At 46.1% G+C, this 14,552-nt stretch overlaps 1 protein-coding gene across 1 annotated transcript in view; it reads right to left on the reverse strand.

Moving 5' to 3' along the window:
* Positions 1–1,268: 1,268 nt before the first annotated feature.
* The window catches only part of LOC147728720 (uncharacterized), a 497,345-nt gene continuing 484,061 nt past the window's right edge, over positions 1,269–14,552 (reverse strand). Inside the window, exons 28-29 of the mRNA XM_086963852.1 lie at positions 7,992–8,116; positions 1,269–1,731 (exon numbers count right to left, since the gene is read on the reverse strand). Coding sequence (XP_086819978.1) covers positions 1,460–1,731; positions 7,992–8,116 — 397 coding nt within the window. The 3' untranslated portion in view covers positions 1,269–1,459. The remainder of the gene's footprint in view (positions 1,732–7,991; positions 8,117–14,552) is intronic.

The following is a 14,552-nucleotide window of genomic DNA, read 5'->3' on the forward strand; positions in this document are numbered from 1 at the left end:
ATAAAGGCAGCAGTATGCGCTGTGTTACATTACTTTGTTATTTACAAAACCACACAAATAGACTTTGGGTGACTTAGTAAACGCCAAAATGTATTTTGATTCAAGCCTGCACCACAACAGTGATGAAACGCTTATGCAAAATCTTAGTAAATATGGGTCAAAATGTGGAAAGGTGTGGAGATTCTGAAATAGAGCAGGGAATCATGAGTGTACTGATGAATGTTGTAGTTATTTTCTCTAAGTATCGTGACTACCTGTCCCATGTGTAGGTGGAAAAGATATGTCACAATAACTAACCCTTGTGATACATCACAGTTTCAGGAAATGTTGATAATCTGTAAGGGTCCATATTTACAGGTATGGATTGAAATGTGAGGAAGGATTAGAAACAATTTGGGACTTTATCTTCTATACCCAGCCTGGAAGACAAGCTGTGAAGCAAAGGATTGTGGTCAGTAGTATTGAATGACACCAATAGATCAAACTGCCCAATCATTACCTTTATCCTGCATACTTACAAATTATTAATTTATCCTCTTTTTTGCTCTTTCAATGTGTGCTGCATCCTGCAGCACACATGGAAAGAGCAAATCACCTTGCAAGATTGTTTATGCGCAGAATGACCAATTTTTATGTACCGCCACACTCCGACATTTTGTTGTAAATATCCCCCTACAACTCTGCACCAACAAAAGCTTAGATCAAAAGTTTGCATGCCTCAAGCATAAGACAGAGTAATGAGGAAAGTCCTCTTAAGATCCTGTGTCCGGGGCTGGACTGGGATCGCAAACCAGCCCTTGCAATTACATCCGACTGGCTTGGGGGGGGGGGGGGGGGGGGGGGGTGGGAGGGGGGGTATAGGAATCAGGCTGGAACACTGCTGCTGTTCTTTAGTTACAAGGGGCAGATTTTGCCCCCACCGGTCCAAAATCGGCCCCCACCCTTCCGGCCCACCGGGGAAACGCCTGGTGCCTGCTACGACCAGTCCGGCCCTGCCTGTGTCCCAAAAGGTGGAATTGACTGCTTAAAAGGTGTGATTGTTCTACAATTATGTTTTTGAAGGGTATTCTAATGTATTTGGTTCTGATGTACAACTTATTTTTTTTAGGAATGTAATAGCAACCTCCTACTGAGCTGCATCTTTTATATTGATGTGTTATTTACCCTCATCGTGTTATTTCTGGTTTATTGATTATTGACATTTGAGTGGCACTTGTTGTTTAATGAGTAATAAAACACAACTAATCCATATTCCAAATCATGTAAAATATGATCATTAAGTGGTTTATTGAGAACCGATAGTAGAATATTTCCAGAATTAAATCTGTGTGTTTTGGTGCATTGTTGCAAATCTTTGGTTTTATTCATCCTCCCGTTAAGGGCAACAGCACAGCGGTTCCATAATGGATACCCTGCAGGCTACAATCTTTAACGGCTGCTTAAAGTAAAATGTGTTTGCTCAGAAGTGTCCCTGAGATTTGTCCACTTGCTCGTCTTCATCAGGCTCGTCCTCGCTGCTGGTAGCCTCTTCTCCAAATAAGTCTCCTCCACTAGCTGCAAGGTTCAGTTTGTCCTTCGATGCCAGTCTCAAGGTGATGAGAGCCGGGCTGTCACTCATACCAAGCAGCATTGTCCTTTTGTCTGCTGCCAGAGAGAGGCAGCAGATCCGACTGTCTGGAGTGAAGAGGGAGATGAATGTGCCAGCATCCAAGTCCCATAGGCTAACTTCATCTACAAAACAAACCATTGTTAGCAACTGATTAAATCAAATATATTTGTCAAAATATTTGTACACTTTTGATTGAGAATTGTGTGCTCATAAGTTGTGACCCATTAGTACCGAGAAGTGGTGCAGTGCATTGCATGCAAGCTGTTTCCTACTCTGGCCTCAGGATGGAAATATTGATTCAAGAGATATAGGGCCTTATTTATGAGCCCTTGCAACACGTTTCCGCTGCCGGTGCGTCACTTTTTGTGACGCTCAGCTGGGTAAAAAATGAGCCTTGTTGCACCATATTTATAAAGTGAAGCATCTACCTAAATGCATCACTTTGTAAATCCCTGCGCCACATTATACCTGCGCCAGGTATAATGTATGCAGGGGGGTGTTCCGACGCAAGCAAGGGTCGTTGAAATGACGCAGTGAAATCTATAAGATTTCACTACACCACTTTTAGGACGCAAATGTGTAATTATCTTACGCCTGCCTCATGGCAGGCGTAAGACTGACGCAGGCACATTTCACATGGGACTTGCCCATGTGTAATGACCCATTGCTGGAGTTGCGTCACATTTGTGACACACTCCAGCAATGCGTCATTTTTGCGCCTACAGATACGTCAGAAATACTGACGTATCTGTGACTCCTTGCGACATGATGCGTCATACTGTAAATATGATGCATCATCGGTGTCGTAAGGGGGGCGCAGTAAAGAGTGACGCATCGCTGTTTTCTCACAGCGATGCGTCACTTTTCATAAATAAGGCCCCATAGTGATTTTCTCCATGACATTGTCATGTCACGTAACCTGCAGAAGCGCTGTGGTACTTCGGTTGAATGGGCCTTCTTTGGCTCTACTTCCGTACAAATCACTGATGGAATGTGCCTGCTCCGTCCCATACTTTCTTGAATTATGCAGATAGCCTCTGCCCACTAATGCAACTGAAGAGTAGCTCAGTGTGAATGAATATTGATTTGCATATATTATTGAGCATTCAAACTTTAGCTGAATGATGTTTCATTTAAATATAAAATTTTTGAGCCTAATAAGGTTGCCTTTCAATGCTCAATCAATGCCAAACAACACTATCAACTAGATGCTTTCAAGTAAGGTTGAACAATCAGCTGGAGTGATAAATAAATGTAATGATTTCACACTGACTTAAAACGAATTCACTCTGATGTTATACGTTAAGAATGTATTATTTTTGTGCTCCACTTTGCTAGCCCAAGAAGGTCAGGCTCACCTCATGGAAAATGATAAGACAAAAGGTACACAAACACACACACACAACAAAATCATCCCGTGAGACCTGGATTGCACCCATGAGTCATAAAACCCATGAGCCTTTGCAATGAGTGACCAATAAACCTTAAAACTGCCCTATTATTCCTGATTCCTTCATCAGAAGCCATTCTTTTACAAAGTTGACAGATTCAAACTTGATCAGATTTCTAGGGCTTTTGAATTTTGCTTGTTTATTTCTCGTTTTCGTATTTTAATTGTGCACTGGCTGGGCTCTCCCCCCCCTCATACCTGCATTTAATTTCTGGAATTTTCACCACCGTTTTGGTGGGCCCGGGTTCTGTGGGTGGTCCGGGGATCGTCTGGTGATCGGCGACCAGCGCCATCTTGGCTTGGGACCAGGCTTTTTTGGTGGGCGCCATCTTGGAGCGTCCATGCGCTCCTCCCTCCATTCCGGCGCCTATTTAAAGCCGCTCTCTCCCGCGCAGCGGGCACGCGCAGCTAGGACGCCGTCGCTTGCCGGAGCCTTGCCAGAGTCCTGCCCGTCTGCGCCCGTCAGCGTCCCGGAGGCGCTCGGGGCGACAGGGGGGCTCGGCCACCCAGCATGTGTCACACAGGATCACTCGTGCTGCGTTATACTTCTGGGGAGCTTCGCGCTCTCTCCACTGCTGTCAGTGGCTGCTGCATTGTCTTTCCTGGCCGTCACCGTGGTAAGTCCATCTGCCCCGGTTGTGGCTGGCACCCCACCCGAGCTCTGCCATGTTCCTCTGGCAGTAACAACGCCAGTGTGGGATTTCTCTGCATGCTACTAAACACCAGATCGGCGTGCAGACATGCACAAGACATCTTTGAGCTTCTTGACACGGCTAAACCACTGTGTCTTATGCTCACCGAGACGTGGTGGGGAGAACTTTCGAATCCAGACGTGGCCATGGCAATCCCGCCTGGTTATAACATCTTCAGGAAGGACAGAGCTAAGGGAAGGGGCGGTGGAGTGGCACTGGTGGTGAAGAAAGGCACGGCTTGCACTATCTTGCCTGTGGAGGACATTCGTGGCTCGGAGTCCCTTGCTTTTTCTATCGCTTTGGCTCCGCATCAATCAGTCAAGGGATTATTGGTCTATAGACCGCCCGGTCCACCCGGAACGTTCTTTGAAGACCTTGACTCCGTCCTACTGGGACTGGCCCTGAAAGCAGAACACTGCATCGTAGCCGGGGATTTCAACTTTCGGTTGGATGATCCATCCGACGCAGCCGCTATTAATATCTCAGAGGCCATGGCACCGTTGGGATTGCTCCCCTATCTGCATGGGGCGACGCATGACAAGGGGCACACTCTCGACCAGGTTTTCTCGACATCCCCTCTTGAGGTGCTAGAGATTATCCCGGTACTATGGTCAGACCATTTGCTCGCTAAATTTTCAATCAAAGGCACAGTTAAATCGGCTGTTGCCGCCCCACAGCAGCATGGTCGAACCCATAGAGCTTTCCATCGAGTGACCCTGAGATGCTGGCCCAGGCTGCCCTGGATCATCCCTGCCCCCTCTCGGGCGACCTGTCGAAGGATCTGGAGTCCTTGCAGGCATGGCTTTCAGACAGGCTTAACGATCTTGCCCCGGAACTGGCCCCCGTCTTACTCCAAAATGGGTTTCCGCCCCCTGGTTCACCGCTGCACTGTCGGCTAATCAGCAGCATCAGTGCAAGGTGGCCGAAAGAGCTTGGCGAGTAAAATATGACCCGGAGGCTAAGCTGACTTATAAGAGTGCGGTTAAGGACTATCACCGGGACATTCGCCTGGGCAAGAAAGCCTACCTGGCAGGGAGGATAGAAGCTGCCTCCAACTCCTGTAAGGAGATTTTCTCTATAGTTAGAGAATTTATATCTCCACGGTCAAACATCTCGGAGGAGAGGCCCTCTGGTTCCTGGGCCTCTGATCTCGCTAGTTTTTTTACTAGCAAGATCCAACTTATACAGGATTCTTTTCCATCGGCTGTACCCGCGGGGCTGATTAATTCTGAGGCCAACAGACCGCCACCGGCTGTGCCAGGTTTGACGCTGGGCGTGTTTCCACCTATATCTGCGCCCGCCTCTTTAGCACTTATGGGCAACTTGAAATCGGGTTCGCCCTTGGACCCGTGCCCTGCTAAAATCCTGGCGAAATTGGCCGAGGTGATCAATCCGCTGGCTAACCCGCTACTGAATCTCTCGCTGAGCCAGGGAGTGGTTCCGCAGGCTTGGAAGCAGGCAATGGTCATCCCGCTGCTCAAGAAGCCTGGTCTGGATCCAAAGGCCCCAGTCAACTACCGGCCTATCTCCCTGCTGCCAGCTCTCACGAAAATTGTAGAAAAGCACGTGCAGACGGGGCTGTCCCATTTTCTAGAGACGAATGAGATTCTGCATGCCACCCAGTCGGGCTTTCGCCCAAATCTCAGCACGGAGACTGCGCTCCTCGAGGTCTCAGAAACCATTAAAGGGGTTCTGGATACTGGGGGTAAAGCCATGCTGGTGATGCTGGATTTGTCAGCGGCTTTTGACACCGTCCCCCATGATGGCCTGCTCACAAGACTTAGTGAGATTGGACTACGGGGGACGGTGCTCAGCTGGTTTTCGTCCTTTCTAGCCGGCCGCCGGCAAACGGTTTGGGCCTCGCCAGATTCCGCCGTGATGCCGCCCCTGGGAGTTGGGGTCCCCCAGGGCTCTATCTTGAGCCCGACCCTCTTTAATATCTTCATGACCCCTTTGGCGGTGTTGGCGGAGTCGTTTGGGGCCCGGATCGTATCCTATGCAGACGACACCCAGCTCCTCTTCTCGTGCAAGAGAGGAGGAGACTTTGATGGGGAGAGTATCCGGGATTGCCTTGGGGCTGTGTTCCAATAGTTCCAACTGAACAGCCTCAAGTGCAATTCCGATAAGTCCGAGGTACTCTTCTTTGGGTGTGACATGGAGCCAGACTGGCAGGCGTGGTGGCCTACTGATATGTTCCCCCCCACTTGTTCATCCCAAATGGCTAAGAACTTGGGGGTCAAGATGGACAAGGGGTTGACTATGAAGTCTCAGATCCTGGGGTTGTCGGGCACCTGCTTCGGCCTCCTTAGGATGCTGCGGAGGTTTCTTCCCCTCTTATCGGAGGAGCACAGGAAGCTGACTGTGCAGGCTCTGATAGGCTCTAGGCTAGATTATTCTAACGTTCTGTACCTGGGCCTGCCAGAGTACCTGCTACAGCGGCTCCAAGTTGTTCAGAATGCGGCGGCGAGAGCGATTTTTGGCCTGAACAGACGTGCCAGTGCAGCTGGCTTGTTGCAGACCCTACATTGGCTCCCAATCCGCAAGCGGATTGCTTTTAAGGCTTTGACCTTGACATACAAGGCCCTCCATGCGACGGGAGCTAAGTACCTCCAAAAGAGACTTGCCTTCTACCGGCCGGCTCGTTCTCTGAGGTCAGAAGCCCTGTTTTTAGCGACTGTCCCACGAGTGAAGAGAGCGCGCCTGGGAGGGCGCTCCTTTGGACTTCTGGCGCCACAGCTGTGGAACTCTCTGCCTCTTATACTTCGGGGAGCCACCAGCTTACTAGCTTTTAGAAAAGGCCTCAAAACCTGGTTGTTCACCCAGTAGGCCTTTTGCTTGTTTTGTTCTTTCTATCTGTGATATTTTCTCTTTTAATGTGTTATGTTAGTATACTGCAGCCCTCCTTTTTAAAAGCGCCGGGACACTCTTTTTGAGTAGCCGTGCGCTCTACAAAAGCCATTACAACATAACATAACATTTTGGCCTCCTTCCTGTGTGCTTCCAGTTAAGAACATCCACAGGCCAATTGCAGAGCGTGGGGCTCAGTGACTGCTACCCCCGGCCCGAGCAGAACACAGGGGAGCGGGTACCTCTTGTCCTGCCTCCCGGACCAGCCTTACCACGGCCATTTTTCACCTGCTTCGCGCAAGTGGAAAATGTCAGTAGAATAGTTCCCCTGAATTGGGGATACAAATATATGTAAAAAGACCCAGTATTTCTTCAGGCCCGAGTAGTTTTTCCTAATTAAGGGGTCAAAACTTTGAAAGTCAGAATTTGGTGCAGATATACCTGTCAGAATCGGAGATTTCTGCCCCCGGGATCAGAAGAATGGAGAAGCCTAAATGCAAGAGAGGGCAGATGAGCCAGAGTAGATGGCAGAGACTGACAAGGAGACAAAGAGAGTGTTTCCGTTCCTTTTGAAATGAGGTTGTGCACTTGAGACCAGATGCAACATTGCAATCCTAACCACACACATTAGATATGTTTTGATTTTGAAAGATGCATTTGTGAATAATTTGTAATGTAATTCTTCAGAATGAACCAAGGGGCAGATTTACAAGCCCTCTGTGCTGCCGGTACGTCACTTTTTGTGACACACTGACAGCGCATTTCTCTGCCCCATGCGTGGCTTTTCCTGTCCTTGTAAATATGACCCCTTTACACGCAGCACTATGCGTCAAAGGGGCGTTCCATGGGTGTTGCTGTGGGTGTTCCCACACAACACCCATGGAACCAGACACATTTCCAGATTTACAAGGAATTGTAAATCTGGAAATGCGTGTGAATGCTACGTCTCCCCATGGGAGGCATAGCATGGCGCAACAAGGAGACATTTTTTCAATACTCCTCGTTTTTTCCTCTTCCAATGCATGCTGCATTCTACAGCATGCATTGGAAGAGGAAATTGCCTGTAATGATCCTGCACAAAAACAATCTACCCATGACGCAGTGACACCTTGGTGCAATGGTGCCTGCGCCGGGGCATGGCAGCTCATCGTTCGCCAGCACAGGGGAGAGCATAGGAATGCGACATATTATTGTAAATATTTTGCATCTCTGTGCTTTGGAAGTGCCGCTGCGTGGTGCAGCCAAAGGGCTTGAGCTGCAGTGCTGCAGCACGTCTTCGTAAATCTGCCCCTAAATGTCCTGAAATATACTGACTTTTTACGACGACGTTTCTACACATCTAGGCTCTGTTGTGTCTGCTACATCAAGAGAAAAGTAAAACTGATGTTCAAACCTGTCAACAGTATTGCCTTGGCTCCTCCTTCTATCACTTCCAGTTTGCTGTTCATGGTGAGGTGGAGATTATCATAGCCTGGAAGCACCTTGTGTCCACGTCTAAATGGATCCCAAACTTTAAGTCTGCCAATAAACAGATGTATTTCAACTTAATCAGTGCAGGAATTTGAAAATAATTTACTCTAGGAAACCATACATTTGCTTTGGGGGGGGTGTCAAGGTGTGGCAGCGGAAAGTGGGTGGAGTCATGACAAACGAAGTCTGACCGTCAGCCTAAAGATTTATTTCAGTTCAGTTCAAAGTGCTTTATTTCGATAAACCATATCTTAAAAGCATAAATACACATGTTATTCCATAAAATTAAAAACATTTGATTAAACATTTGATAAAACGTCCTTATCGCCCAGTGCAAAGATTCAGTAGCTATAAAATACATGAAAATCGCCCTATAGACTTTGCATTATGTCAGTTAGATTGGAAATAAGGATACAATTCATTAACACAGAATTTAAAAAACTAGATTAAATAGTAACTTTACACCTTTGAGTTCTGATGGACCAAACCCAACTTAAAAACTTAGCGATGCCGCAAGCGTAAAGTGTACGGGTATCAGATTTGAAAATACGTAGTGCCACTGAATGTTGCCTTGTTCCCAATTCTTTACAGAGAGGCTTAAGCCAGCGTCTCCTTGGCAATTGATACAATGGGCATGCAAACAGAACATGGGCCATTGATTCCACCCTCGTGGTGCAAAAGGGGCAATTGGGTGTGGTCTGACAGGGAGGCGCCCAACAAGCTGTGAACTCACAGATCGGTAGAATATCAACCGTGAATTTAAAGTACAGTGCCTGGTCAAAGGGTTTCAGGATAATATCCAGATAGGGTTCACAAAGTGCTACATCTTTACTCTCCATGAATTGTTCAGTAAGCCTGCCTAGATTAGGGTCAGAGCGTCGTTTGGAAGCTACCCAGTTCCAGAAAATTCTCTTTAACATTACTTTAGGGGGGCAAATTTAGTTGCCCAGGCGTCCTTAAGGCCCAAGTCACAAAAAAGTGTTTTAACTTGCTTGAGCCAATTAATTTTGTGCCAACCAACCATAGACATGACTTCTGACAAACCCTCTGCATACTTAGTTAATTCTGGGGAGCGCCATAAGCGAGCCCATAGTAAGAGTGGTCGAAGTTTAGCTAGGTCGGATATTGCATGGCAACCCAGATCCATGAGCAGGGGCAACATAGGCGTGCTCTGGGGGAGCGCCATTAGGTCCCTAAGGAACTTGTTTTCCGACCTCGTCAACAAGTCCACATTACCCAATCCCCATAGCTCTGCGCCATACAGGGCAGAGGTCACTCCCTTAGCTTTGCATATAACCATCACAGGGGCTATAGCTTTCGATGTTGTAGAATGCTGTTCTCGAAGAATAGCCCCCCTACTCTTTTGTGGCACAGTAGCATCTTCTGTAGGTGGGATGTCCACTGCATATTATCAGAGATGGGAATGGAATGGACGTGGTTCAAGACAGGAGCTCTAATATGTTTTTTGGGGGGATTTATTACCAGATATTTAGTTTTATCTGTGTTTATCACTAAGCCTCGCAGAGTGCAAAATGCTTGGAAGCTGTCTAGGAGGGTCTGCAGGCCAACAGGGGACTTAGAGATGAGTAGAGTATCGTCGGCGAACAGGAGAGTTGGAATCTTTTCGCCCGCCAAGGATGGTGCATCAGAAGGAATTTGCAATAAATGCTGCACCACCCCGTTCACATATAAAGAGAATAGGGTGGGAGCAAAAACACATCCCTGGCGGACGCCCCTATTCACCGGGATTCTGTCAGTCTTTTGTCCCTGCTGGCCCCCACCTTACTTGCGCGAAGTTGCCTTCGTGCATCCTCACTAATAGCAGGAGGATATAGCGGGGAATCCCCAATTCCAAGAGAACTACCCAGAGGCGCTCCCTAGGGACCAGTTCGAAGGCAGTCTTTAGATCTATAAAAGCAAGGTAAAGACTGCCCCCGCCCAGAACGACCACTTTCCAGTAAATTAGGAGCAGGCGAAATGCCTGCTCTATGGTCCCAGTTCCTGAACGGAAGCCTGCCTGGTAATCGGAGAGGACTCTACTGTCTTCCATCCATTGCTGAATTCTCTGGAGGATCACCTTCCCCACGACTTTTTGTGAGTAGTCCAATAAACATATTGGTTGATAGTTGGCGGGGTCGTCCCTATCTCCCTTTTTGAAAATGGGGACGACCTCTGCTCCTTTCCACAACGCAGGGACCTGTGCACCATCTACCATGGCATTAATTAATATAGTGATAACCTTTGCCCAGTTCGACAGGTCCAGACGGATTAGGTCGCCTGGGATACCATCGGGACCTGCCGCTTTACGGAGAACAATGCAGTTAAATATTTGGGTCCTCCTTGATTCCTAGGTAATTTAACTCATTACACTGCGAAGAGGTGTTCTGGGAACATGAATAGAGTTTTGAAAAGTGGTTGAACCATCTTTGGGCAGATATGTTACAAGTTAACAGGGTTCCATCTGGCCTGTTCCTTTCTCTAATAATAGTCCAGAAGCGTCCCGCATCCTTCCCCAGACTTGCCTCTTTCAATGCATCCCAGTACCCATCTTCCGAAACCTTTTTAGCTGATACTACGGCCCGTTTGTACTCGCTTTAACTAGCAATGATTTCTTTTTGCGGCACTCGGTATTATACCAGCCTTTTTTGGTAATCGCCCTTTGGGGATTGCGTCTCTGTGCCGATGGTATTTGAATAGGGAAGAGGTCTCCCAGGGAAGTGATCACATTCTGGAAGATTTCAGAGACCCTGGGCAAGGCGGATTGGTCAGATAGATCAGCAAGTGCTGATACTAGTATTCTCTCAATGCCCATCAACTTGCCTTCGTCTAGAGCAATTCTTGACCATCTCAGGCACCTTCCACAGTTGGATGGGTATACATCTTTATTTGGCCGAATTGGAAGCACAAGTTTTGGATCTTCAGTATTTGGCCACAGTGAGTTAACATGAAGCGATAGAGAATTATGATCGCTATCAGTATTAGGAAGGATTATCATATCTTTCATTGGTTGCCAGAGTTTAAAATCAAGAAAGATGTAATCTATTCTAGAGGTATGATTCACTCTATTAAAGGTGTGGGCCCCCATTTGATCTGAAGGTGATCTACCGTTTACTGCTCTCAGATCGAATTCAACGGCCATCGAATTCAACTGGATGGCTCATTGCGTCCACCTCTTTATAGGTGGTAAGTTAAGAGTTGGAATGCCCCTTCTAGTATCCTGCTTGTTAATGTATAATATGTCATCGGTAGCAAAGGGCTCGAATGTACAATTCATGTCCCCGGCGACCATGACATGCTTACCGCTGGGTCGCTGTCTAAGCATTTTTTCCAGAAGGCTTATCACGGGTGAAGCAGTTCCTCCTTTCGTGCCACGGCATATATGTTATAGATATCCAATTTATTGCCCTTATGCCCTTTACTTAAAGACAGGGATAGGATGTCGGGGGTGTTGCTTTGGATCTGCGTGATCTGACAATCCAAGGAAATCCTCACCCATATTTGGAGCCCACCCGAAGGTCTACCTCTGCCAGATTTAGACGGTACTGCCGGGAGGTAGAAGGTGGTATATCCTACTTTATGATGTGGAACCAGGCTCCATCAGCCTTATTCATGAAGGCTAAATCGGCTCGCAAAGGGCCGGATTCTGAGAATCCGGCCCTTTGCGAGTGCGATTTTTGCTTTTGGGATTCAGCATCCCAAAAGCAAAAATCGCTAATTGCGATGTCGCAAATGTGCGAGGAAATGACATTTAAGGAATCTCTATTTGAGATTCCTTAAATGCTATTCAACATCCTATTTCAATTTGCGATTTCGCAATTTCTAGGCGCAATTTACCGTGAGGTCAGACCTCGCGGTAAATTGCGAAAACTCAGAAAAATGCTTTTAAATGCATTTTTCTGAGTTGCATGTTACACACACACATGTCCTTTGGACATGTGTGTGTGCAACACCTATGTGTAATGTCATTTGAGGGGTGCTACAGGGTGTCCTGTGGACACCCCTGGCACCCTTCAAATCGCAATCTTATTTGCGATTAGCTAATTGCTAATCGCAAATAAGGAATACTCCCCATTCATTCCTATGGGCCTTTTGGCCCATAGGAATGAATGGCGAGTTATTCCTTATTTGCAATTAGCAATTTGCTAATCGCAAATAAGGAATCAGTAGGAATCGCATTTTATTATGCGATTCCTACATGATTACCGTTTTGCGAGTCCTTAATAGCGATTCGCTATGATTCGCTATTAGGGGCTCGCAAAACGGCCCGTTCATGAATCAGGCTGCATGTCTCTTGGAACAAGCAAATTGCATGGGACTCAATGAGCTCGTTCCAGTCAGGTAACTCCAATTTCTGCAAAATTCCAGCCAGGTTCCAACTCAAAATCCTCAGGGGAATACATCCAAAGCCAATCCTGCACGATTTGAGGGGTAGTCTGACGAGTGGCTATCGACCTCCCGAGTTGGGTACATGATAGTGCTTGTCTGGCTATGGTTGGCAGGGTAGAGCAACTTCCAGCCCCATTAGGTTTACCCTCAAGTGATACATTCAGGGGAAATGGGACCTGGCAGGAACCTGCCTTGGTGTTTACCTGACAGGCCTAAAGATTTATGTTTTTTAAACACTGCTCCAAAAAAAGGATAGATGTGACACATCTGTTTTGGCTTTCTTAATTGGTCACAAAATGACAGCATTTTGAAATATCTCAGGAAGTTAAGGAACCTGCAGCAGAGATCTATGTGTGCCCAGGAAATTTCAGGGGATAGTAATAATAAGATAACTCTGGTGGTTAATGCAGTTGCTGGAGAGATCTATGTTTTGTTTAGTCATAGTTTTGACTCAAAGTAGCAAAGGGGATAATGTGTCTCATACAAAGCACATAGGGTAACATACAGATAAGAAATGCATATGTTATGTAGATAGGTGGGTGGTTTACTGCTTTTAACACAGAGATCCTTTTGTTACTTGCAGATCACACAATACAGTCCTTTTAATATATAGCACAGTGAGCAATGGGTTTAGCAACTTATTGTTTTCTCTCAACCTATCATTATTCTAAGGTCACTAAAAAGGGTTCCTGTTCTAACATGCTGATAAAAAATTTATATTTTATAGAAATAAGCAGATGGCTTACTGCTTTTGACACACACAGCCTTTTGTTACTTGCAGTTCATAAGCCTCAGCCCTTTCAATATAGCACAGTGAGCTATGGGTTTAGCAACTTATTGTTTTTTCCTCAACCTGTCATTATTCTAATGTTGCTAAAAAGGGTTAATTTGGGTAATAATGAAGTGTTACTAGTACAAACAACATGGACCACTACATTACATTTAAATCCCTACTGTGTTTCTCCTGAACATGCACTCTTAACAACTAACACCTACCAGTAAGGATGGTATGTGACTTCTACACATTGCAACCACCATTGTCGCATGTAACACATTTTGTACATTAATTTAAACAATTGACTGATTTATTGTCTCTGTATAATGTGTGCATGAGATGTAATCACTCTGACATCCCACATTGGGATGGGTAGCGTTATAAAAGATTTTTGTTTTAAAGTAAGTGCTATTTAAATCGTTATTTGTGTAATTACTCATGCAGATCAATGCACCTTACATTCGTACAGTGCATGCATATTTGTTACAACTAGGGATTAATCTAAGTAAAAAAACTGCCACCAAATCCTTGTTTCACTTAAGTACTTATGAAAAATAAAAATGAATGGTTCCTTCTGTAACGAAACTGGTGCAATGTAAAGCGCCTCTGATACCCAATGTCTTGGGTCTAGTTCGCTCTACATAAAACTCTTAAAAAAGAATTTACCAAAAAAAACTGATAAGAATGTGTTTGCCTTTGTATCCCTCCATTACATTGGCATGAAGGTGGCAGGCTTAAGATATCTCCCAGCAGGGATGAGAGCAAAAGCAGAATTGATCGCCCTTTAAATCAGGCCTTTGTTTGGGGCCCGGCTATAAGTGCATAGCATGTAAGAAACCCCTTCACAGTCTGCAGGGTGTTACTCGGAATGGAAAGCTTAACCATCCAAGTGCCTCTCCCTCTGCACATAAGTTTATGTCTCCCGGAAGAGCCTGTGTTTCTATGCTTCGCTTAAAACTCAGAGGAGAGGCTTAGAAATACCCCAAATATTCAAGAGGATGATTTACTATTCTTACTCCCGTCCTAAAAACCTTTGGGGAAAGCATTTGTGAACATTGCCTATTTTCTGTAATTAGGGAGATTAAAAATGCACATTAGTGTCCAGGCGCGACATACAATGGCATGCAAATTTGAAAGTCTGTAAGGCTGTGACAAACTGGGAGCCCCAACAGATGGTACACTTGCCTGGATTCCACTCAATGATATCTGGGATCCGGCTGGACCTCCCTCATTTCCTGCACTGAACTTAATATTACATTCTAGAATAAATACAAACTGTAAGAAATTGGGATCTCAGTTACCAAACATGTGAGTCCTTCACAA

Source organism: Lissotriton vulgaris, chromosome 3_1, assembly GCF_964263255.1.
Source record: "Lissotriton vulgaris chromosome 3_1, aLisVul1.2, whole genome shotgun sequence".
In the NCBI taxonomy this organism is placed as follows: Eukaryota; Metazoa; Chordata; class Amphibia; order Caudata; family Salamandridae; genus Lissotriton; species Lissotriton vulgaris.